Source organism: Lentinula edodes, assembly GCF_021015755.1.
Source record: "Lentinula edodes strain Le(Bin) 0899 ss11 chromosome Unknown C8R40scaffold_49, whole genome shotgun sequence".
Lineage (NCBI taxonomy): Eukaryota > Fungi > Basidiomycota > Agaricomycetes > Agaricales > Omphalotaceae > Lentinula > Lentinula edodes.
The window spans coordinates 21,607-46,252 of NW_025764355.1; the positions used below are offsets into that span (position 1 = coordinate 21,607).

At 46.5% G+C, this 24,646-nt stretch overlaps 7 protein-coding genes across 7 annotated transcripts; 4 read left to right on the forward strand and 3 right to left on the reverse strand.

The window, feature by feature from the left end:
• Positions 1–900: 900 nt before the first annotated feature.
• On the reverse strand, positions 901–1,550 carry C8R40DRAFT_1073596 (uncharacterized protein; the record flags this gene model as incomplete). The annotated part of the gene is made up of 4 exons (XM_046226605.1): positions 901–1,162; positions 1,212–1,339; positions 1,375–1,481; positions 1,532–1,550. 4 exons carry the CDS (start codon positions 1,548–1,550, stop codon positions 901–903), a joined length of 516 nt encoding a protein of 171 aa, XP_046081044.1.
• A 6,874-nt stretch (positions 1,551–8,424) lies between these two features.
• C8R40DRAFT_1268286 (uncharacterized protein) lies at positions 8,425–9,303 on the reverse strand (the record flags this gene model as incomplete). The annotated part of the gene is made up of 4 exons (XM_046233995.1): positions 8,425–8,561; positions 8,613–8,963; positions 9,021–9,189; positions 9,254–9,303. 3 exons carry the CDS (start codon positions 9,301–9,303, stop codon positions 8,619–8,621), a joined length of 564 nt encoding a protein of 187 aa, XP_046081045.1. The 3' UTR covers positions 8,425–8,561; positions 8,613–8,618.
• Positions 9,304–9,387: 84 nt separating this feature from the next.
• Positions 9,388–11,915, forward strand: C8R40DRAFT_1163292 (cytochrome P450; the record flags this gene model as incomplete). The annotated part of the gene is made up of 17 exons (XM_046230353.1): positions 9,388–9,517; positions 9,566–9,603; positions 9,672–9,731; positions 9,789–9,819; positions 9,878–9,982; positions 10,039–10,159; positions 10,206–10,303; positions 10,361–10,433; positions 10,490–10,719; positions 10,770–10,836; positions 10,887–10,917; positions 10,968–11,135; positions 11,189–11,355; positions 11,419–11,441; positions 11,495–11,576; positions 11,626–11,673; positions 11,732–11,915. The coding sequence occupies 17 exons, from the start codon at positions 9,388–9,390 to the stop codon at positions 11,913–11,915; spliced, it is 1,656 nt and encodes a 551-aa protein (XP_046081046.1).
• A 172-nt stretch (positions 11,916–12,087) lies between these two features.
• On the forward strand, positions 12,088–14,694 carry C8R40DRAFT_669684 (cytochrome P450). Its single transcript, XM_046235828.1, has 15 exons — positions 12,088–12,321; positions 12,380–12,417; positions 12,469–12,528; positions 12,580–12,715; positions 12,777–12,874; positions 12,921–13,032; positions 13,091–13,163; positions 13,228–13,451; positions 13,504–13,576; positions 13,630–13,828; positions 13,879–14,045; positions 14,095–14,117; positions 14,178–14,259; positions 14,308–14,355; positions 14,410–14,694. Exons 1-15 carry the CDS (start codon positions 12,201–12,203, stop codon positions 14,597–14,599), a joined length of 1,644 nt encoding a protein of 547 aa, XP_046081047.1. The 5' UTR covers positions 12,088–12,200; the 3' UTR covers positions 14,600–14,694.
• A 230-nt stretch (positions 14,695–14,924) lies between these two features.
• Positions 14,925–17,758, forward strand: C8R40DRAFT_1213429 (cytochrome P450; the record flags this gene model as incomplete). Its single annotated transcript, XM_046233212.1, has 15 exons — positions 14,925–15,048; positions 15,099–15,136; positions 15,190–15,249; positions 15,302–15,589; positions 15,643–15,748; positions 15,800–15,872; positions 15,929–16,152; positions 16,210–16,282; positions 16,335–16,398; positions 16,420–16,533; positions 16,605–16,771; positions 16,837–16,859; positions 16,923–17,004; positions 17,063–17,110; positions 17,165–17,758. The coding sequence occupies 15 exons, from the start codon at positions 14,925–14,927 to the stop codon at positions 17,352–17,354; spliced, it is 1,674 nt and encodes a 557-aa protein (XP_046081048.1). The 3' UTR covers positions 17,355–17,758.
• A 235-nt stretch (positions 17,759–17,993) lies between these two features.
• C8R40DRAFT_1073602 (cytochrome P450) lies at positions 17,994–20,554 on the forward strand (the record flags this gene model as incomplete). Its single annotated transcript, XM_046226606.1, has 16 exons — positions 17,994–18,114; positions 18,172–18,209; positions 18,261–18,320; positions 18,379–18,417; positions 18,473–18,569; positions 18,626–18,723; positions 18,775–18,880; positions 18,935–19,030; positions 19,059–19,292; positions 19,348–19,414; positions 19,473–19,507; positions 19,637–19,776; positions 19,832–19,961; positions 20,141–20,219; positions 20,270–20,317; positions 20,371–20,554. The coding sequence occupies 16 exons, from the start codon at positions 17,994–17,996 to the stop codon at positions 20,552–20,554; spliced, it is 1,572 nt and encodes a 523-aa protein (XP_046081049.1).
• A 92-nt stretch (positions 20,555–20,646) lies between these two features.
• C8R40DRAFT_668949 (pyridoxal phosphate-dependent transferase) lies at positions 20,647–23,812 on the reverse strand. Its single transcript, XM_046235827.1, has 8 exons — positions 22,983–23,812; positions 22,735–22,930; positions 22,503–22,675; positions 22,303–22,448; positions 21,940–22,239; positions 21,750–21,881; positions 21,401–21,694; positions 20,647–21,330 (listed from the first exon to the last, which is right to left on the reverse strand). The coding sequence occupies exons 1-8, from the start codon at positions 23,557–23,559 to the stop codon at positions 20,758–20,760; spliced, it is 2,391 nt and encodes a 796-aa protein (XP_046081050.1). The 5' UTR covers positions 23,560–23,812; the 3' UTR covers positions 20,647–20,757.
• Between the last annotated feature and the right edge of the window lie 834 nt (positions 23,813–24,646).

Here is a 24,646-nt window from a genome sequence, read left to right on the forward strand (position 1 = left end):
GATACCCGCAGGTCTACCTCTGGCTATGTCTTCTTCATGGCCGGCTCTCCCGTCTCCTGGAGTTCCAAACGCCAACCTTCAGCTGCGCTATCTTCTACGGAGGCGGAATACATCGCGCTGTCTCGGACGTGCCAGCAGGCGGTCTGGCTACAATCCTTCCTTGCAGAGGTTGACCTAACCCGGGAGGGACCCGTCACTCTACTGGGGGATAACTTCGGATCTATTAGTCTAATGGAAAACTCTAAGCGACATGCTCTGGTCAAACATATTGACCTCCGGGAACACTACATAAGGGAGAAAGTCGCGAGCGGGACTGTGAAAGTCTCGGAAATTAGGACAGGCATGAATGTTGCGGACATATTCACTAAAGCCCTGAACGGGACGACCCATGCAAAGATGGTTGGGTTATTAGGACTGTATCGTGCGGAGCAGGGGGGGTGTTAGACTCCCTCCGCCCGGCGTACGCACAGTCCACATTTTGCTTCCGCTCGATTACATACACACTACTATACAGTTTATCAGCCACCTGCGAACGGCGGACAAAGGCTCCCTCAGTTGTTTCTACATCCAACTGAGGTGAGCCCCATCCTACCCACATACATATAGTATACTTACAACACATATAGTATTTACAACCTGACAGGTACCTAATATAGTTGTTTCTACATCCAACTGAGTATTTACAACCTGACAGACTTGAGGTTCACGTGCTTGACAGTGCCGACAGACTCTGGTTAGGCGTACATTAGTTTTGTGGGTATAGCGGCGATTGTTCAGCCACTTTTCGCCACCCAGACCAGTAAGTATAGGGTCTTCCTTAATGTTGGTATCTGCGGTGAATATCTCCACGAGCGTTGAGTCGGGCAAACGGTGAGGATTCTTCTTGAGCCACTTGATGAGTCATTGCTCACTGCCCATTGTTATTGGATTACAAAGAACCAGTCGACAATATTTAGAAACATACTGTGATTGCGCATCTTGCTCTTCTCCAAGCCGTCGAAGAACCTGAGATAGATAGATTTTGCTCTTGACAAGATAGATCATGCCTTGAGAGCCCTTGTCAATATTCTTGTCATTGATGATACCAGAAAGGGTTTCCTTGGCTTTGTCATCGTCCGTTCTTGACCAAGCAAGAGCTACGGAGTGCATGAAGAATAAGCCACTACACGCGATTCTTAGTAGCTCATATCAAATGATTCGATTTAACATACGGGTTTTCCTTCCACATGTCTCCTGTATCGCCTATCTGTTCCTGGTCTGCGTCCATTGCTGCGCGAAGATGTCGCAATGCTTCCAAAGGTTCGTCGAGCTCCGGTTTGCTGATTCCTGACCCATTGAGCTCTTAATGAAAGTAGGAGGTGTCTAAAAACGCACAATAGATGCGAGGCAGCTTTGAATCGCGCATTTGACGACTAAAGATGTGTTGGAGTTGACCCGTGCGCCTTGATGCGCAGTATACCAATACCCGCCTGTTTCCTTTTCTGTGTTGACCACGACCTTATCTCTGATCACCTCCTATTCGTTTCCATACTTATATCTCGTCTTATCATGGAATACCTCAGTCGTTTTACCCACCTTGCTGTACGACTGAGGTATGTCCTTTTTACTTACTTGTTCTGTTATACTTACTTACATGACTCTCGTAGTTCTTACATTTATTCTCTGGCTTTTAGGTAAACTACGAGACTCCAATACAGTCGTTTTACCCACCTTGCTGTACGACTGAGTTCTTACATTTATTCTCTGGCTTTTAGGTTATGTGGCCCCGTAACCACTAAATCAGTCACAAGAGAACGCAGCAAGAAAACGGCTCACATTAAACACACACATACACACTACACCTCGACGAATTACCTCTATGTCGTCCAGCATACCATCCATGCATGTTCTATCTGCAGAACATCAGTTTGCGGGGACAAACCTAGCGTCATGGAAACTACAGCTTAAAGCTTTACTCACCGGGAAGGGACTGTGGGGTTATATCGACGGATCAATACCTCGCCCAAGTCCTCCCTCAGACACCCAACTCACAATATATTCCCCTGTTACTCCTGTATACTCGAAGCTTCCTTCGCTCGAGGAATGGGATTTCCGCGATGGAGTGGCTCGTTTGACGATCATCTTGAATGTTGCGGATCCTCGAGGAATGGGAATAGATGACAATGGCATGTCTAAAGAAGTCTGGGATGCCATCGAGAAGGTGCACGGTAACAAGACAGAGATGGCTTTGTCTGAGGCCAAGCGACTACTCGATGCGACGAAGTACAAGGAGGGTACAAAGATGAGCGATCACATCAAGACTATGCGCACTAGGTTGGCGAACGTCAACGATCTCAGTGACATAGCCATAGATGACAAGACCTACTGTGGTATTCTTATCCGCTCGATTCCCCTATCGCCTACCTGGATTCCCTTGATCCTGACTCTATACGGCATCTCATCATCCACAGGAATTGTTGCACTTCTCTCGACACATGCATACACTCTGTATGGAGATCTTGAATCTGCCGTATCCTCTATCCCAGACACCAGTCTAGCGCTTGCTGCTATGTCATCTCATGACTCCAATACTCCCTGCAAGAATCCCAAATGCAAGGCCATCAATAAATCCAGTCATGGATGGTCCGACTGCTACTGGGAGGGTGGAGAAAAAGAGGGACAGTTCCCACCTAATTTTGGCTGAGCTCGTCGTAACCCCAGAGCCAATGTTTCTACCACCACGTCCGGGTCTTCCAGCACTAACCCCAAAGCCAACACCACTACCTCCCATGTCGAGCATTTCGTCATGGCGGCTTGTGCTGGTGGCCATGATCCCAAAGCTCATCAGGAGATCATTGTTGAGGAGGTTGTTGAACCGCGTCGTCATTTCAATCAAGTTCCTATCGAGGAAATTGATGAGCGCCCAGCTCCTTTTGTTTGGCGAATGGAACGGAACCCGTACCTTTTGGGGTACAAACATCGGAACTGATGCCAGGGATTCCTGCTCAGAGTTTGAGTTAGTAGGGGACTCTGGAGATGAGGAAGAAGTGGAGGATTTCATGTGTGACATACCCATATCTGGTTGTGCCTTCATAACCACCACCTTCGCTGCCAAGAAGCCAACCATTACTCTGAACTTCATGGACTTGGGTGCTAGCAACCACTTCATGAAGCATCGAGAGGACTTCACCGACTTCGAGTATGGCTCTTATGACCCGGGAGCCTCTGCCATCAAAGGTACTGGATCGTTCAAGATTCTAGGGAAGGGCACGGCGGTTAAGCTATTTCGCGTGAAGGGAAAACTTATCAGAATCACCTTCAAGAACGCCTTCCTCGCACCATCTCTTGCTGCCAATCTTATATCCATTAGCGCCCTCGATAAAGCCGGATTCTTTACGACATTCGGTGGAAATGCTGCGGTGGTGAAGAGAAAAGATGGGACGGAGTTATTCCATGGTCGAGGACGCGATGGGATGTACATACTTGATGCTGAGGAAGCTCCAGGTCAGACGTCAGGCCCTCACCATCATGCGGCACTATCTTCACGAAGTAGCCCAACTGACATCGAACAATGGCACCGCCGTTTCGTTCATGCGAGTACAGAGACTATCGAGCGCATGGAACGAGAGAACATGGTCGACGGACTGAAGGGGGCAGTAACGAGTCACAAGTTGGAGGGAAAGTGTGAATCCTGCATCCTTGCGTGCCAGACATGTCGTCCCTTTGATGTTCCCACTGATCCAGATGTTGAACCGCTCGACCTTGTTTCGGTTGATCTCTGGGGTCCATCTCGCACAAGGTCTTCGGGTGGAAAGGTATATCTGATGCCTATCGTCAATAGCGGTGACACGCCTAAATTTTGGCCAGACGTCTATGCTGTGAATTGTGACATTTTCATGTATAGATTTGTATCGAGAGGACTGTAATTGAGACCCAGATTGACAGTCAAAGTCAATACTGAATCAGTCTAATAAGTTGAAGGGACCATATACCCATACTACCACAAGTTGGTCAGTTTACCCATCCCCGATACTACCTTCGGATAGCAGTCTACCTGTTTGTCAAGCAGGATTATACCAGACCCGGACTACATCCGAAGGATGACTATTCACGTATGACATACCAAGGGTATTCTTATTGGACCTTACACTGGCAGGAGTTTGGAAGAACTTACTCAAGTGACCATGAGCCAAGGATTGACTCGAAATGACTTTCTAGAACTCAGGAGTTATCAAATACTCCTTCTAGAACGAGATCATGCATTAATCTAAAAGACTGCGATTTAGTCTAATAGACCAATCAAGTTGCATGGTTGAGGAAAATGACTAGAAGAACGATCGAAGTACTGTGAGGCTCCGAAGACATATCAAATGAATGTCAAAGAGTCCTGACGTAGAAAATATTGAACAATGCAATCAAATGAATACTATGCATAACTCCCTTGATAGAGTATAGGCACATTGGGTGTCTGTTGAAAGAGAGAAGCAATTAGTTTAATCCAGATGAATCAGATTGATAGGATTAGAATCGAGGAGAGCTGATTTGCCTCCGGACGAGGTGACAAATGATCGAAGTAAGTGTTGAACAGCAATGACAGTTGAACACCATTTGAGTCATTCTCCAAAACAATTAAATTAAATGAATAACGAAGTACCTACCTATGTTTGGAGGTATACTTGAATCTTGGAACCATTATGGACCAAATAAGGACATGTAGATTCAAATTAAATGGTATCAGACCGAGTGTAGAAGTTTCCTTGCGGTTCCGAACGTTTATTGTATTAAATTAATTGTACTGTGCGACTCTATATTCTGTATGTATAAATAGCGATCCAATGTATCTGGAATACAAGTGATTTTGGGACGACGTTGCAGTGCTAATCCGTAAAAAGGAAAGACACACTCCCGCCAGACTGAAACCTCTTCGCTAGCAGCCATTCGGGCCCGGCACTTGTGAGTATAGGAATGTCGTGTTCTGCTCCTTGTGACTGCGAGAAGTATATCCAGTTGTTGGGTATTCTTTGAACTTAGGATCAGTCGTTGGTCTTAAGGGCAAATCACGCTGTGTGGTTGTGCCAGCACATAGTTCTAGCCCTCCGTAGGGGTCTGTGTGTTTCGGTTTTAATTTACTTTGATTCAAACCCCCAATTCTTGATATACCCAAATCAATACAAACCAAAGCACGAATCGTGCTGAATCTACCTTGATCAAAGGAATATATCGAATCCTTAGAACGATTCAAATTGATTGATTAAAGCTTCTTACTTAGCTCTCAAAGCTTTGCGGAACCTTTGCCAACACTACCCCTTGCTATTAAATAAATTTGATAGCAGTGAACTCGCATATTGTGTATTAGATTGGTTGGTTGGAGTGCCCATTAGATTACTTCCTTTCTCTTTCACACAAAAACGAGGCAAGCTCGTTAGCGGGACGTCTTTCAAATACGCAGCGTTCTTGGCGGATAAGTCAGACGACATGACACTAGCAGCATTTGATGAATATCGCGCCATGGCCAAAACCCAGACCGGTCGCAAGATTCGTGCTTTCTGGGTCGATGGAGCATTCGCAGGATCGAAGTGGAAGGAGTATTGCAAGGAGCATGGAATAAAATTGGAACTCACTGCACCACATTCCTCCGCGCAGAATGGACTTGCCGAGAGGGCCATTCGAACCACCATTGAAGACACGCGGGCACTTCTCCGAGACTCAGGTCTACCCCATCAATTCTGGTGTGAGGCCGCTGCTATGTCCATCTACACGCGCAATTTGATTCCTGCGACACGTCATCCCTCCACTATCCCTGCTGAAGCTTTCACTAAGAAGCGACAGGACGTCTCCCACCTCCGAGTCTTTGGTTCTGTGTGTTGGGCCAAAGTTCCGACGGTGAATGGCGTTCAGGTCAATGGTGGGAGTAAGCTCGATGATCGATCAGTCAAATGCACATTCCTTGGCTACACAGCTGGAGGGAATTACAAACTCATTGATCGCTCCTCGAGCCGTGTCTTCGTGTCTCGCGATGTTGTCTTCGAAGAAGGCCGTCCGAAGCGAACATCATTGAGTGCGGGGGAGATAGATGAAGATAATGATGAAGTCTTTGCACTCGATTCTGATCCTACCACAAAGACCACTTCTACTACGCCAACTACCCCGTCTGACACCAATCCTGACTCACCAAGTACCATCCCTACTTCCACTGCACCAATCCCATCCGAGCCTCGCAGATCCACTCGCCACATCATTGAAACCACCGCTGCTAGGGAATCGCATGAGTATGTTCAGTCCGAAGCTGATGCATGTACCCGAGGTGAAGATTGGGCCGAAGAGACCCTGCGACCACGCGCAGCCATGGCCCAGCTCTCCGTGGAGATAGATGATTACATTGCGTGTATGGCAAAGTCGAAATCCTCTCATGGAATCCCTCGCTCGTATGGTGAAGCAATGCACACCGATTCTTCTCGTTGGTCAAAAGCAATGGACACTGAATACGATACACTTATGAAGAAACATACCTGGATCTCGTAGAGAAACCACTGGGGGTCAATGTCATGGATTGCATGTGGGTGTATGACATCAAGTGGAATGGTGAAGGCGAAGCCATCCGTGACAAGGCTCATTTGGTTGGGAAGGGATACACCCAGCAGCTGGGCCTCGACTACAACAAGACTTGGGCTGCAGTTATGCGCTTGGAGTCTGTTCGGATGTCGGCTGCAGTTGCTGCGAACCTTGGGCTTCATCTTTGGCAGGTTGACTTCGTTTCGGCGTATCTGAACAGCGAGACCAAGGAGGACATATATATGTGTCAACCGCCTGGATATGTCATTCCTGGGAAAGAGGACATGGTTTGTAAGCTGGTGCATACCATCTATGGGATGATGCAAGGGGCTCACAATTGGTATGAAACCCTCTCGAAAACTTACCACGAACTGGGCTATTACACCTCCCGCGCTGATCCCTGTGTTCGAGTAAAGTGGTCGGAGGACGGATCATTCACCTTAACTGACACATACACAGACAATGTCTGGGGAGCATCATCCAATCGTGCAGAGGCGGAACGTCGGAAGCAGGAGTTGGACGGCGAATGGGAAACTAAAGATGTGGGGGACAATAGGTATTTCCTGGGGATGGTGGTTGATCAGGATCAAGACGCCGGTACGATACGTCTTTCCCAGCGCCCATACTTCGAAAATGTCATCGAACGATTCGGTCTCGAGCACATCACTCCCTGATCCACTCCTTTTCCTGTCGGAATCCTCCTCGACAACGACATGTCCCCCACCACTGATGCCGAACGTTGAGAGATGGACGCCTTGCCATATCGCCGTGTCCTGGGATCAGTTATGTGGGCACAAATCGCCACTCGACCTGATCTTGCATACCCAGTCAGTGTTCTCACAAGATTCCAATCCAATCCCGGTTTGGCGCACTGGAAGGCCCTCATGCACGTCATCGGCTATATCAAATCCACCCTCTACTATGGCTTGACCTACTCCAAGCATGAACCACTTCGACCCATTGGTTTCGTTGATGCCGATTACGGTGGTTGTCGGGATACCAAACGTTCGACTTCCGGATATGTCTTCCTCATGGCTGGAGGCCCTGTATGCTGGAGCTCAAAACGTCAAGCTACAGTTGCATTATCCACTGTGGAGGCTGAATATGTCTCCCTTACTCGTGCTGCGCAGCAGATGAAGTGGATCTACTCCTGGATGGATGAGATTGGATTGCCCCAGGAGAAGCTGGGGAGATTGAGGGGTGATAATCGAGGTGCTGTAGCTCTTACTTCCAACACACGTAACCATGGAAAGGTCAAGCACATCGACATTCGCGAACACTACATCCGAGAACTTGTCAAAGCAGGGGATATCGATGTGGAGTTCATCCGTGGAAACGCCAACCCTGCCGATCTTTTCACCAAACCACTTGCTCGTGATGCTCATCATCGCTATCTCTCCGAGCTCAACATCATCTAGGCGCTCGTGTCTGGGGGAGTGTTGGAGTTGACCCGTGCGCCTTGATGCGCAGTATACCGATACCTGCCTGTTTCCTTTTCTGTGTTGACCACGACCTTATCTCTGATCACCTCCTATTCGTTTCCATACTTATATCTCGTCTTATCATGGAATACCTCAGTCATTTTACCCACCTTACTGTACGACTGAGTTCTTACATTTATTCTCTGGCTTTTAAGATGCGCAATGTGGAGCTCATGGAGAACGTATTAATGATGATGTAAGTGGGGCTCACCATGAAGTACAGAGCTTGATTCGCAGACTGATGAGGAAGAATATGGCCAAATGTCCGGAACTGAAGCTCTGATCCATCCGTGAGTGCACGGATAAACCATTCCAAGGCCCAGATACATTCAGGTAGAATTTTCAGAGGGACTGTAAACGTTGTTCGGTTTACTTAATCATCCTAACTGAGCAGAACATCCCGTCCTCTTACTTCACAGAAATAACTAAATTTGAATAATTGAAGTAACAAGGTGTTGTAAACCAAAGCGTCAGGCAAAATGCCTGTGGATTCTCCTGTTCTTGTTCTTCCCTCAGTTGAAGATGGTGGTGAGCGCATCATTGTTGTGACTAGAATTGAATCCTTGGTCAAATACGAAAATAAGTGCAATAGAATCTCACCAATACTCAATAACCTTCAGCCGCATCCTTCAGTACTATTTCGAGTTCCGGTAGTCTGAACCCTGCAGGGATATCATTTCCTTCCAGCTTTGCGCGCAGTTTTCCTGTTGGGAGAATCGTTTTAATCAGAGCAGACATGTTCAACAAAAAAGCTGGGGGAATGATTGACAGAATTTTGAGCGTTTCAAGTTTGCGTGGCTGAATTCCGGCCCGACGTCGCCAACGACCACCCCATTTCACTCGCAACCTGCCAGCAACCTGCTCACGATATTTTCTGTATTCAAGCTCAAGCTTAAGGCCAGAGTTCAAATATTCAAGTTCCGCGTAAAGAACCAAAGAGCCATTGAAAAGCTAGCTTGCCGTCACGTTCAACGCTGTAGCTCTTTCTCATCTGGTGAATTCACTCACGAGCTTGAATCGTCCGCCATTCCCTTCCCAACTTCCTCTACATCTAGAGTGTCGGTCAAGTGGCCTTTCTCGCCTGCTGTGGTAATCGTACTCAGTTTGGACAAACTTCATTACCTTATGGCCCGGAGCCGTGATCTTTCCTCGTTTGAATACCCGGCATGCTTTGTTACTGTACCAAAATAATGACATCGATCCGTTACAATGCGCAAGAAGCATTCGAAAGGCCTTCTGACCTTGTTCTGACCTCATTCAGGCCGACAAATTTCGCTCGGGTTATCTGCATGCGCTGGGAATCGCAATCCTTACTCGTGGTTATTATGTGAAAAAGGTCTATAAATGCCTGTCAACCACATTCTATTACACCAACATGGAACACTCAACGCTAACACTGACAGTTCTACTCGTCGTCTTCGCGATTGTGTATGCTATTTACAAGGCTACAAGGCCCACTGTTTTAGACAACATACCTGGACCTGTGTCGAAATCATTTCTCCTTGGTGTGTCTGTTAGTTCTTGCTCTTGAAACAGACTGATGTCGCTCATAGGCAATTTGGGCGAATTGATGCAAAATCAAGCGGGAGTGGTGAGTCCATTCCTGTCCATTCTTCGTGATTGTAATCCAAGTACTGATCTCGATCGTTTAACATATAGACAGAGTTTTCATGGCAAGAAACTTACGGAGATGTAGTCAAGTTTAAGGCATCGTTTGGGGTGATTATTCGTGTCGTATCACATTCCTGGCTTGAATCTGAGAGATTTTTTGAACAGATGGATCGCTTGCTCATATCTGACCCCAAAGGCAAGTTCGTCGCATTACCCGAACAGATACAGCCTCCCAACAATTGCTTTCCTTCTAGCTCTCCAGCACATTTTAATGACATCTGGTTATCGCTGGAGGAAGTATCGCGAGCGTAAAGAACTCAGCAGGTTGACATCCGGAAAAGGGCTACTTTGGGCAGATGGTCAATGGTTGTTTATCATGTCTGCATTCTTGCTGACGTTCTCGCGTTTTCTACAGGCAATGCACATAGAAGGCAAAGAAAGGTCATGCTTCCTGGCTTCGGAACGCCTGAAGCCAAAAACTTCCTGCCTCTATTCTTTTCATGTGCAGCCACGGTGCGGATATCCTATCTTCCTTTGTCCGGAGTCTCGTTGTACCAACTCGAATGCCATATAGATTTCCAGACGATGGAGTGATATCCTGTTCACTTCGGACAATCAGTCGTATATCTTCAACATCCCGGAGTGGACCTCCAGAGCAACTTTGGATGCAATCGGCCAAGGTTCGTACCATTGCTGCTGATTAGTAACACTTTGTTCGCTCATGCTAGCTCATCTAGCGGCGTTTGACTACGATTTTGGAGCCACGGATGATCATGAAAATGAGCTCGGGAAGGCCTATCAGAATATGGTGTTAGTCCTGTATTTTCTTATCTCCAGGTATAATTTGTCGATCGTTAATGGTATAGGCTGAGAGCATTCGGGTCTCCTTCCACCGGCGCTTTGGTGACCCTCGAGCTCTTTCGGTTCCTTCCAACCCCCATAACTGAATTCATAAATGATCATAATCCAAGTCCAAGACTTACTAGTGTCCATAAAGTCACCAAGATCGCTAATGCGGTAGCTCGAGAGCTTGTGTTGACAAAATCTAATGCCCTTCTCGAAAATAAAGGCAAGAACGATATTATGAGCTTGTTAGGTGTGTCCGTGTTGTTTCCATATGAACTTATCTGTAACGTGAATACCTAGTGAAAGCAAATGCTGGTGAGAATCCCAAGGCGCAGCTCAGTGATACAGAGCTGATTTCGCAGATGCGGTATGTTTTACCACTTGACAAATAGAGCCAAATTTTCAGAAGATTTACAGCGTACTATTGCTCGCTGGTCACGAAACTACTGTAAGGATCAGTATGGTATGAATTTTATATAAATTGATTAATCCTTACAGGCCAACTCTCTATCGTGGCTCTTCTACGAACTCGTACGGGACCTGGAGCTACAGAAAAAACTTCGCGCAGAAATTCGCGCCACTGAAAAGGTTGCCGCTGCTCGAGGAGATCCTGAGCTCAGCGTTCGTGATCTGGAAGGGATGCCACTGCTAGGAGCTACCGTCAAGGTCTGTAGTAATCCAGTCTACCCAACCTCTTCTTTTAATAAGTTATCGGCCAGGAACTTCTTCGATATCATCCTGTGGCCATACACATGTTTCGTGTTGCTCATGAAGATGATGTTCTTCCGCTTTCGACTCCCATCACGACCACAACGGGGGAACTTTTGACTGAGCTCCCTGTTCCTAAAGGCACCAGAACAGTTATTTCCATACCCGCGTACAACAGGTTAGTCGGCGATGACTATGGGTTTTCTACTGTGTACAGATTTACTATAACCCCAATCCATAGGAATAAAGAGCTGTTCGGCGAAGGTGAACTCTATGCAAGACCATACTGAAAATTTCTGAGCTATTTTCTTACCAAGACGCACATATATTTAACCCTTATCGCTGGTTAGAGCCAAACCATGTGAAAAAGGGGGTTTCCTTGGGTCCATTTGCGAACCTGTAAGCTCCAGCTTTCGAAAACATTGCCAGGTGTTCACACTTTATCCAGCGCTACTTTTTCAGGTGGCATACGATCATGCATTGGTTGGCGATTTGCGTAAGGTGGTTGCTTCTACTGATGTCTCGTCACTTACTCGATTTTTTCATACGCCCAGTGTCATCGAACTGCAAGCATTTATTGTGGAACTCTTGAGTAATTTCGAATTCGCTGCCACCCCGAAGATAAACAAGATTCGCCGGGAAGCGGCACTTGTAATGGTGCCCACAATTGAAGGCGAGCTCGAGAAGGGCAGTCAACTTCCTTTGCGAGTGACTTTTGCCCCTAAAGGCGGAGATTGAGGAGGGAACAATGTTCATCCTTTTCGTTTATCCATGACTCTATCACGTATGCACAATATCCTTCGTCTCTTGACTTGGGATAACTAGGATTGTCTTCTTCTTAAGACCGATGGCAATACATATCGTACTTATTTTCAGCTCCAAACTGACGTTGCCCATCTATTGTCATTTGTCTTTCGCACCTTCTTTTTCGAGCATGAGAATCCTTGTACGCTACGATCGGATTGCTCCAGATGCGTAGTATAAGAGCAAGAAGTCTACCTCAACCTCAAGGATTGCACCAAAATGAATTCTCTGACCATCGCATTATCCGGTATAGTTATAGGAGCCTACATCTTATACAAGGCCACGAAACGTTCTCCTTTCTGGAACATTCCTGGTCCCAAGTCAAATTCCTTCGTTCTTGGTCTGTTGTCAAGTTTCAATACATCTCTACACACCTAACTAAATACATGAACATTTAGGTCACGTTTGCGAATTACTTCAAAACCAAGTGGGATTGGTAGGATCATCTCGACGTTTACCCTTGCGGACTGATATAACAATTCACCAGACCGATTTCGAATGGCAAGAAAATTATGGAGACGTCGTTCGCTTCAAGGGTTCTTTTGGAGTCAGTGGTACCCATGACTAAAAGTATCCCAGTTGATTGTCTTCTCTTCAGAGTGATTACCTCATGATATCCGATCCGAAAGCATTGCAGCGTATTTTTCAGACATCAGGCTATAGATGGCGTAAAACTCCTCAAAGACGTGAGTTCAGCAGGCTAGTGGCTGGCAAGGGACTCGCTTGGGCTGATGGTACGAATATCCCGTTACTTCCGCTCACGGACTTTCAGTTGTCCTCAAAAATTGACAACAGGTGATGTGCACAAGCGACAACGGAAAATCATGCTTCCTGGATTCAGTGCTCCCGAGGCCAAGCATTTGCTTCCATTTTTTTCTTCTTGTGCTGCTGCAGTAAGTGATGTTGATTTGAGTGACGTGGGCCTTTCTCATGGGTTAGTTGCAGTTGTGTTCCCGCTGGACCGATATGCTCTTAGCTTCTTCGGAGCAGTGCCAGGTGTTCAATGTCGCTGACTGGATATCTAGAGCTACGTTGGATGCCATTGGTCAAGGTGTGCTGAACACAGGATGAACTTTATCGAGCCTCTTTGCCTGACGCGCGTTCCGCAGCTGCTTTTGACTATGATTTTGGAGCTACGAATAATCAAGATACTGAACTTTCGAAACTCTACCAAAATTTGATGTGAGCCTTATCCAACTCCTGTGGCCGGTCTCATTACTCGTTGTGAATAATCTACACCCTTCAGGATAAAGACTTTCGGCACTCCTTCTAAAACGGCTCTATTGATGCTTGATCTGTCTCGATACATTCCTCTTTCCGTGATGGAATTCCTTGACAATCATAATCCGCGCTTTTCCCTCATTCATCGAGTTAATAATCTTGCACATGTCACAGCGAAATATCTTGTAGATATGAAGTTGGGATTGCTACTAGAAGGCAAGAACAAGAAAGACATCATGAGCCTTTTGGGTGCGTGTCTATATCACATCTATGCACTGCAGACACTTACAAGCGAGAGCAGTTAAAGCCAATAAGGAAGCTTCTCAAAATCCCAAACTTCAGCTTAATGAGGAAGAGCTTCTTGCTCAAATGCGGTACGCAATAAATCAACGTTCACAGAGATGAAATGACTGAGAAATAGACTCAGAGTTTTGTTGTTTGCTGGACACGAGACATCTGGAACGTCGCTCACTTTCGCACTGTTTGAATTAGTACGCAATCCTGAATTGCAGACCAGGCTTCGGAAAGAGATTCGAAACACGGAGAGAAAAATTGCGGAACGTGGAGATGTTGAAGTCACAGCGCAAGACTTGGAATCAATGCCCTTCTTGAATGCTGTAGTCAAGGTTCTGGCGTTCTGACACTGTCCATTCAGCGAACTTGATAATATTTCTAGGAAACGCTGCGATTTCATCCTGTAGCCGTGCACCTCTTCCGCGTCGCTGTTGAGGACGACGTTCTGCCGTTGATGAAGCCCATTGTGGCCACGACAGGAGAAATTCTTCAAGAAGTGGTGGTGCCCAAAGGGACTAGAATAGTAGGATCTATCCCCGCATATAACAGGTATTGTCCATTTGGGAGCATGGGGAATGGCTCATTCATAGTCCGATAGGCATGAAGATGTATTTGGGAGTGGTGAGAAAGCTGAAGCACTGAAATTTATTCTTACTTCTCACAGCGCTTTTGACCGTGCAGATGCTTTTACATTCAATCCAGACCGATGGCTGAACCCAGGCCATGTTAAGAACAGTGTATCCTTGGGCGTTTATGCGAATCTGTGAGTCAATCATCGTCAATGTTTTCACAGGCTCGTAAATCTTCTTAGCGCCACCTTTTCTGCTGGAATACGATCTTGCATTGGCTGGAGATTTGCGTGAGTCTTAGCGGCTCTTCCTGACATTGTGTTGATGAAGAACATCGCACGTAGTGTGCTTGAAATGCAGGCATTCCTCGTCGAACTTATCAAAAACTTTGAATTTGCCGCAACACCGGCTCTGGATGGTATTCGGAGAGAGCCGGCTTTTCTTATGACACCCTCAATTGAGGGGGAGCTGGACAAGGGTTCCCAAATGCCTTTGAAGGTAGCTTTTGCGAAACGATCGGATGACGACTCCTAGGAATTTAGCTCTCGTCATTTGCTCACCTGTACTTGTACAAGACCTGAACTGCAAGTGTGTATTCATTGTTTCTGTTAGCCGGAAATTCTTATCCCTCCAAGCCAATATGAGTGTGTCCAGAGCGGTATCCCACGGTAACAGTTCCCTTTTCTTGACCATTATTCAACCACTGTTCATACGACCAAGTTTTAATTCTTTTCCATTATTGTGACGTTTACATATCTATCGCAGCTTCTTTTGAGAGCATGTGAATTTTTTCTACGCGGCAATCGAATTGCTGCAAAAATGTATAAAAGCAGAATGCATTAGAATGAAAGACACAGCGATGGGCTTTTCAATCATTCTACTCACTGTTAGCTTCATTATAGGCGCTTACATCGTTTATAAGGTCAACAAAAGATCTCCCTTTTGGAACATCCCTGGTCCTAAATCACATTCATTCATTCTTGGTTTGTTCCCAACTTTTAAATTTGCCGCATTTGACATATTATTGCTCTAGGTCATATTTGCGAACTGTTTCAGAATCAAGTCGGATTGGTGGGCAGACTCAAGGTGTACGCGTGCATTCTGACTTACAAAATGTCCGGCAGACCGATTTCGAGTGGCAAGAGACTTATGGGAACGTCGTTCGCTTTAAGGCTTCTTTTGGAGTCAGTGGGACTCTTATCGTAGTCACGTTTGATGCCGAATTTTCCTCCTTAGAGTGACTACCTTATGATATCCGACCCTAAAGCTCTACAGCGAGTTTTCCAGACATCAGGCTATAGATGGCGTAAGACTCCTCAACGACGAGAGTTTAGTAGGTTGACATCCGGGAAGGGACTCGCTTGGGCTGATGGTATGGATAACACGCCACTCCCGGGCCCATACCTTTGTATTAAGACTCTAGCAGGTGATGTACACAAACGGCAGCGGAAGATCATGCTTCCTGGATTCAGCGCTCCGGAAGCCAAGAATTTCTTCCCATTTTTCTCCTCCTGCGCTGCCGTGGTGAGTTATTTTGACTCCGAAGTATAGTAGAAACCCTCACTATTTGGATCTAGCTGTGCTCTCGGTGGACTGATATCATATCAGCTTCCTCAGAGCGACATCAGGTCTTTAATGTCTCCGAGTGGATGTCTCGAGCAGTTCTGGACGCCATTGGCCAAGGTTTGATGAACTTTCGTTCGTCGCGCCTCCTTCCTTACACGCTTTCTTCAGCTGCTTTCGATTATGATTTTGGAGCCACGAAAGATCAGGATACAGAACTTTCGAAACTTTATCAAGGCTTGATGTGAGTCTTCGTGTTGGTGTCGCTGGTCACCATCTCAATGGTCAAGAAACCTTAAGGGCCAAAACTTTCGGTGCACCTTCTAAAACTGCTTTATTACTGCTTGAACTCTTTCAATATGTTCCAACATCTGTGATGGAGTTCGTCAATAATCACAACCCCCGATTTTCTTCGCTACACCGAGTCGCCCATCTCGCAGAAGCCACAGCAAGGCATCTCGTAGACACGAAATCGGACTTGCTATTAGAGGGCAAGAACAAGAAAGATATCATGAGTCTTCTGGGTGTGTGAATGAATTCTCCTACATATATGCTGGGAAAGACTTACAGGACATGAACAGTAAAAGCCAATCAAGACGCAGCCCTACATCCAAAAGCCCGACTTAGTGAAGAAGAACTTCTTGCTCAAATGCGGTGCGTAACGGAATGCCATCAGGATATATGATTTCAACAATATGTTCTTCAGAGTTCTGCTATTTGCCGGCCACGAAACATCATCAACCACGCTCTCCTTTGCGCTTTTCGAGCTGGTACGCAATCCTGAATTGCAGAGCAGGATTCGGAAAGAAATACGGAGCGTTGAGAAAAACATTGAGGAACGTGGAGACACTAGATTCACAGCCCAAGACTTGGAATCTATGCCGCTATTAGGTGCTACAGTCAAGGTTTGTATCAAGTTTGTATTGTTCACATGAGTCTATATCTCACATATGGAGACCCTCATTCCTTCTCTTAGGAGACACTCCGATTTCACCCTGTAGCTATGCACCTCTTCCGTGTTGCGGTCGAGGACGACATCCTTCCGCTGTCGAAGCCGATTATAACGACAACAGGAGAAATCCTTCACGAACTCGTGGTGCCTAAAGGGACCAGGATTGTTGGTTCTGTACCGGCATACAACAGGTACAATATTCAAGATTCACTGCAAGAACACGAGAGAAATGCTCATTCGAATCCTTGTATTGCAGAAACAAAGATGTATTCGGGGATGGTGAGCACCTTTACGCTGACTGGCCGGTCGCGTACACCTTTTGACCATTTACACCCAATGTAGATTCTTTTGAATTCAATCCAGACCGCTGGTTAGAGTCCGGGCATGTGAATAACGATGTCTCTCTGGGTGTCTATGCCAATCTGTGAGGACGTCTTGATTGATATCTCTACCTTGCGCGCATGAATTCTGAACTTTTCTAGTGCAACATTCTCTGCTGGTATCAGATCCTGCATCGGATGGAGATTCGCGTGAGTTACATCGCTGACCTATCTCTTCGCCTTGCTTAAGGACGCTGGGTGCAGTGTGCTTGAGCTACAGGCATTCCTCGTCGAACTAATCAGAAACTTCGAATTCGAAGCTACACCAGCCTTGGAACGTATTCGAAGAGAGACAGCATTTGTTATGACACCCACAATCGAGGGGGAGCTGGAAAAGGGTTCCCAAATGCCTTTGAAAGTAGCTTTCTCGGCGCGAGATAATGAAAAACGATAAGGAGGAGTGGATACATTTATGCGATAATCGAGTAGATATACCAGTCAAGTATGTACTCAATACTCAGTGCTTACATCTACCATCGAAAGTCCAAGCAAATTCGGCCTATTTCGGCACATCTATCCGGTCCGATAGTTTCACGGGTCGCGAGTGTCGCAACTTGGATTTCTCCTCTACGCTGTGTACGACAGCGGCCCCTCCCAAGTTATTGCAATACTGGAATTAATACTGTCAACTACGTTCACCCACTTTACATGGACACAAATCAAATGTAGCATAGGTCCCAGTTAAATTGCTGATCATGGCAACTCTCCTCTCCTCCTTCTCCCTGTTGTTGTCTCTCTTCAGACGACGGAACGGTTGTCCGAATCGGCCTGGCTTATTAGTTGATTCGGCCTAGGGGAGCTTAACCCGAGTATTGAGGTAAATGGTGATGGTGGCCCCAGGTTAATTCTGGGTAATTCAGTGCTTAGTCTCTGTCTGTGAGTAAGATCCCTATTCAAATGCACCTTATTCGACACTCATCGTTCCCTTATGAAGGCAAAATACTGCTCAATATTTCCGTCCGAATAAAAATGGCCCGTTTCATATATAAGGCGGAAAGCTCCTTCGTGGTTAAGATCTGGATTTTCACTAGCAATGGAGACTTCGACGTTGCTCATCCTAGCTCTGCTAGTCGCCCTCGTCGTCGCTTACAGAATATACAAGCCATCACCGTTCTCGAATATCCCAGGCCCTGAACCGACGTCTTTTATGCTAGGTGTGTGTTTGCCAAATTCATTCAATAAGCAGAACCTAACAAGGTCTATCCAATCAGGAAACTTGCGTGAAATCTTGCAGCAACCAGCGGGCTTGGTGAGGGTGGAAGCCAGTCTTCATGGCGCAGATTGTTGAAAATTCTTATAGGCTGAATTCGAGTGGCAACGCAAATATGGGGATGTTGTTCGCTTCAGAGCGTCTTTCGGAGTAAGTGGCCTTCGCTGTTCATGTTTCGCGAACCGATCTTGATTCTTTGCATTAACAGACCGATCAACTCATGGTTGCAGATCCCAAAGCTCTTCAGGTGAGTCTTATAAACCCAGCTCTTCGTTGAGAAAATACTTAATCTGCACATGCAGCATGTACTGCAGTCATCAGGGTATAAATGGCGCAAAAGTCCTGTCCGTAGAGAAATCGCGAGGCTCACATCTGGAAAGGGACTGGCTTGGGCGGATGGTACGTCTGCAACATCTGTCTGCTATGTAGACTGTGCATTATTGATGGGTTTTTAGGCGATGTACATACACGTCAGCGTAAAGTCATGCTACCTGGATTCCGTGCCCCTGAAACCAAGTACTTTGTTCCTTTCTTCATTAGCTGCGCCGAAGCAGTAAGCATTCCCCCCTCCATCTAGTATCCAGGTTTGCTGAGGATACATCAGATGTGTTCTGGATGGAAAGGAACTATTTCCAGAACCGGTGGCCAATCTCATGTCTTCAACTTCCCGGAATATGTATCGCGTGCCACGCTGGACGCGATCGGACAAGGTGACCACTATGGTTTAGCTGGAGAACTTTCTTAACGCCTTTTCATTCGTGTAGCTGCATTCGATTATGACTTTGGTTCCACGAATAATCATGAGAACGAGTTGGCAAACTTGTATGAGAGTCTAACGTCAGGATCTCTGTTTCGTATAAGTACTAGGACAATGTTTACTGATACCAGTTTCAAATAGTGCCAATGCCTTCAGTGCCCCGCCTGATATTGCTGTCCTGATGCTGGATCTATTCCGCCATGTCCCACCAGCTGTCATGGAATTTATCAACGATCACAATCCCAAGTTGAAGGTTCTCCACCGTGTGGCCGGCGTCGCAAATGAAGTCGCTAGTGGACTGATCGCCCAGAAAACGGAGGATATCAAGGGCGGAAACCCCAACAAAGATATCATGACATTCTTGGGTGTGCCACTTCCTGCTCTGAATCATCGCGCGATTTACACAGATATCGAACGCAGTTCAATCTAATTTGTCGGAGAACCCGAAATCGCGGCTCACAGAGGAAGAGTTGTTAGCACAAATGAGGTGTGAATCATATTCCCGTCTTCCTCTTCCGCGCTGTTCATATCCACTTTCACGATAGAACTCTCATCTTCGGGGGTCATGAAACGATCACAAGTCAGTTCTGGTGTTACGATAGAGTCGCCTATCCTTATCATCATTTTCACAGACACAATTTGCTGGGCAGCATACGGCAAGTGCAACGTAGCCATTGTTCGTAGTTGCCGCTGACTTTTTTCATTTCAGAGATCGCTCGCAACCCCCAACTTCAAGCTAGGCTACGTGCAGAGATTCGGGCTACCGAGGAAAAAATAGCCGACCGCGGAGAGGAAGAGTTCACCATGCAAGATTTTGAAGAAATGCCCGTACTAAACGCTATGTCCAAAGTAGTCACCTCACCCTTCACTCATCCATCGCTCTCATTCATTCTCCAATTTCCAGGAAACTCTTCGCTACCATCCAGTCGCGATTCATCTCTACAGGACCGCTTACGAAGATGACGTTCTTCCACTCTTGAAGCCTATAGTTGGCAAATCCGGCGAAATCATTAGTGAGATACATATTCCCAAAGGTACACAGGTGATAGGGTCGGCTTCAGCATATAATAGGTCAGTCAACTTCATATCGATCCGAACACTTTCCGACCTTGACATGTTCTATCGACAAGGAACAAGGATGTGTTTGGCGAAGGCAAGTATCTCTGTGATCTGGAACATTCATCAATTGTTTATTAAATTTATCTCCTTCCAGATTCGTTCGAATTCAACATTGACCGTTGGCTCGAAGGGCGGGTCAAAGCTGAGGTTTCTCTTGGAGTATATGCAAACCTGTATGTCAACGTTTTGTGCACTCTCTTATGGACTGACCATTTCTTTGTAGTGCCACCTTCGCATCTGGTATTCGCTCGTGCATTGCCTGGAGGTTTGCGTGAGTAAATGTTATTTTCGTCCATTTTTCAATCTGAGAATAGTCAAACGCAGCGTAACTGAGTTACAAGCATTCATCGTGGTCCTCCTTAGGAACTTCGAGCTAGAGACTACGCCCAAGCTGGCTAAAATCCGTCGCGAGTCTGCGTTGGCCATGGTGCCCACGATCGAAGGTGAACTTGACAAAGGTTCCCAGTTGCCGTTGAAGGTTAGCATCATCTCAAAAACCGAAGTCTAATCGATCCATAAGGCATATGTATATATTCTGGCTTGTTTTTCATCTCTGTAATCAAAATCGTCCCTTTGAATCGAATCAGTATGTACACGAAATATAAGTAGAAAAAGTTGCTTTCGCACTCCTGAAATACATCCATCGTATAGAAATGATATACATAATGTCCCCTCGAATAGGTAATAAGAATAATAAAGCAGAAAAGTCGATCAGATAGCCCTGCCAATGGTTGTATCCCATGCTTCTACCAATGAGATACGCTGCACACATGTCGCATCTTCTTCGTTGCCCTTGCATGGAACACACGAAATCACACCTCTCCGTCGAATCGCGCCTCCTTCCACTTCCTCCCATTCATCTACTGGCTCTGCCTGCTGTCCCAACCATCTCTGCCACATCTCCTTTCGCTCGACCGAATCACCTATTCGTTTCGCCCACTGCAATATTCGCCAGATATCGCTCCAATCGGAACCAAGTCCAAGACTGATCCGGACTAAGCCGAGCTCCGTCCTTCCTCTTTGCTCTTCTGAGACCCGTTGACTGACATTCGCAGAATGAAGCATTCCCCTCCGCTTGCGTTCACGTTCGACTTCTTCCTCGAATTCCCGCAGTGTCATTCCGTCCCGCATCATTCCGCCCTCTTCCACGTCTTTCATGCTCTCCTGGATTCCCAGAAGGGCAGCAGCTCCGCCGGGGTTACACATGCACCCGGTTCGAAGGGAAATGCCCTCATGGGCAGCGGAATGTGCGATAAATGCAAGAGGGAGAGTTTCACCCGCTTCCTGGAGGCGTGAGGAAAGAAAAACGGAACGTAAGTACCGTGTGCCGTGAAGGGACAAAGGTCGGGCTCACATCCAAGAAAATGCAGGAAATCACTGCGCCTGCCTCTTCATCAGTTTCTCCCACAGTCTTCAACACTTTTTTTGGTACTCGTGAAAGTACTTTGCATACTTCACCTTCCGTCTCCCCTTCTCGGAATTTATTTATCAGCCGCCCTTCTCGATCTCGATGTTGTATTCTACCGAGTTCTGTAACGAGATAACGCAAAAGACAGTTAAGGCGGAGAGGAAGAAACGGGAGGTAAGCGGATAGCAGGTGTAGTCCGGACGTTATAGCAGGGAGGAGAAGGTAATTGATCGTTCCGTCCTGCGAATTCAGAGTAAGCACTCATTGACGATTCAAAAGAAATCAAGGTAGTTACCTCAAACCCTTCGAATTCCTCTCCCACACCTTTCATGGTACGGACTTTACCAGGAACCTGCACAACATCCACGGTACCTCCAGCGAACCATGGCCTACCTCGCTTGAGTTGACGAAGAAAGCCCTTCCGTATCTAAAAGGAGAGGGACATGAGTTTCAGCGGAGCATCACAAATCGGGGGAACAACTAACAACAAGCGCTCCGACACCCGTAGGGAATCCAAACATTTTGTAAAATGACACTGCGAGGGCATCGACAGGTAAATGTGCAAGTGATATTCGCGAGGTCGGCGCTAATGCTGCTGCGTCGAGGAGGGTGTGATATCCGAGACTCCTTGCGTATGTCACAATCGATCCATCTTCTGCGGAAGACGATGAAGAAGTTGAAGGGGAATACAATGCTGGACATTTGGCGTTGGTTATATTTGACAACCCTGTCAATGCGAGCAAACTGGATGTGCCTTGTGGTGGTTTATTTCTTCGTAATATCCTCTAGAAGTGTTACGCAGAAATAAATCAAGAAAAGCGCATATAACCAGGTAAAGATGCTCGTACCCTACCCTCCTTTAGATCGAACGCTCCTTCCTTGCCTTTTTGTCCCCCAGCAGGAACGTATACTACGTTGGCTCCTCCTCGCCTGGCAAATTCGCGGATACCGTTCACGCTGTTGTGCGAGTCAGTGCTGAGGATAAAAGTGCTGTCTGTCGAGGTAGAGTAAGTTTCAAGTATGAGTGATATGACAGAAGTGAGTGTACTTTTTGAGAATTGGTAAGCTTCCCCGACGAGCTTGAGTGCCCCTGACGCGTTCGGCGTAAATATCACTGTGTACTCATCCGAATCGTTGTCCAAATCAGAGTTAGGCGAAGCATCAAAAAATTCGAGCACGGCTCTCCTCGCTTCTTCAGCATGTTTTAGCGAAAGCTGAGAACTAAGTTGAGGGTGCCTAGTTAGAGTTGAAATTGGAACATACGATCCGACAGAATTCACCTCGCGCTGATTGAATGTGTATTACCTAGTACGTTGTTAGCCAGAAATTCGGTGTGGACCCTGATGAGGGATTCTGGATAGAGCGAGCCACCCATGTAGTCGACGTAGGTCTCTACTTCGTGTTGGGATGAGTTTCGCGAGAGGCGTGTGTAGTCTGTGCGTCGAAGGGTGTCAAGAATCCATGTGAGGCGATACTCTAGAAGAAATTAGTTCGATAAAGGTAATAAAGTGAGAATGGTCATACTCACGAGGAAATTGCTTCAGGAACACATCATAGGCTGCCTCTACTGCTGAGTCGCCTGGGATTTGGCGACCATCCGCATTTGTAGGAGTATAATAAGCGAGATGGAAAGGCGGTGAACACGGAAGCAGCGGCGGTGGAGTAAGTTGGCTGTTTTTGCTGAACGTAGTCGTACTAGGGCTTGTAGGAGGTTCATCGCTATACTGTGAAAGATACATGGCTCGGGCCTTATCATTTTCAACGTGAGGGACATCGAACAAGTCGGGTGAATCGGATTCGGATTCTCTGCTTAGAACAGAGACGGTTGCAGAATTGCATCCGAACTTGCCTAAGCGAGAGAAGAGGATCGCAGACGTTGAGCGTTGATGTCGAAGAGGCCTCGTAGTACTCGAAGACGGAGTTGCTAAACTTGAATGTCGACGGCGAACGGCTTGAGCCCGTACAAGGTTCGGATTCGGATCAATTTGCAGGAAAGGAAGATTTTGACTAGTGTGGCTGGTCGCTTTTAATTGTTCTTTTGGCTGGAGCCTGAGAGCTGAATTAACCCGGCTTTTTCGAGCGTTATTGGACTGCGAGTTGCCCATTATTGACGGCGGGGTAAGGAAGAATAAGTTGAAGGCCAGGAAACGCGTCTTAGTCGCGTCCGCGTTGTGGCTGATACAAATTGTTTGAATCTGTTTGAAGGGAGCTTGACAAGTGTCGATTTTGATTTATAGGAAAAAAAGTAAAAGCGGTGTGAATAAAATATCGTATAAGTCTAGTGGACAGAGACAAGATGGACAGACAAGCGAGGTAATTTGAAAGAGACTCGTCATTCATTCAATCACAAGTACATACAAGATTTCATCGGGCTGGCCGCTGTGAACTTCTTATATACATTTTCATAAAGAGTTCCCAATATGGAAATCTTCGATTTCAAGGTAGAAGGCAGTTCCTAGGCTTAGTTCCTTAGCTCTAGTCCGAGTTCCCGATTCACCTTATCCAGATAGAATACGCCAATCATCTTGTAATCAGGTACCCATACCAGCCTCTACTAGCTGACCTGAGACATTAGTTCATATAGTACGATAGTCTAGCCGGCGTTTTGTGCGACCAAAAAGAACTGATGATTAATCCATAGGAATCTGTAGGATCAGGAAGGATCAGGATGACTGTCAAAGAGACTGGCTTTCTCCTTAAACATACGTACCCAATGGCGGAACCCAAGCCGAATGAACCCCTCTCCTATTGATTTGGATACCTCAATGCGACAGGATAAGTATATTGCGTGAGGAGTGGCACCATTGAGAGCACGCACCGTATCTCTGGAAATCTGGCAAATCTGCACCAGACGTTCTAGCTCAACAGAGTCAGCCATGTAAGCGTTGCAACGACCGGTGTAGTAGGGTGGGTTTACAGTTTTGCTCCGGGATCGCATCGGAAGACATCGACGACTGTTGCCGAATCGTTGCCTGAGCGAATAAAATCAAGAAAGCACCGGGCTTGCGTGTGTGGCTGTATGACGAAAACCGGACACTGCTTGATGAAGCATTTTACTGCAAAAAAAATTAATCGAGGTTCAACGTCAACATTGATTTCTGCTCGCCTTTAGATATCCGACTGATGAATACCCGATGGCGTCCACCTTGGCCAAGCTCGGAAGCTGCAGAGGAAGAGCCAAGTTTTGACGCG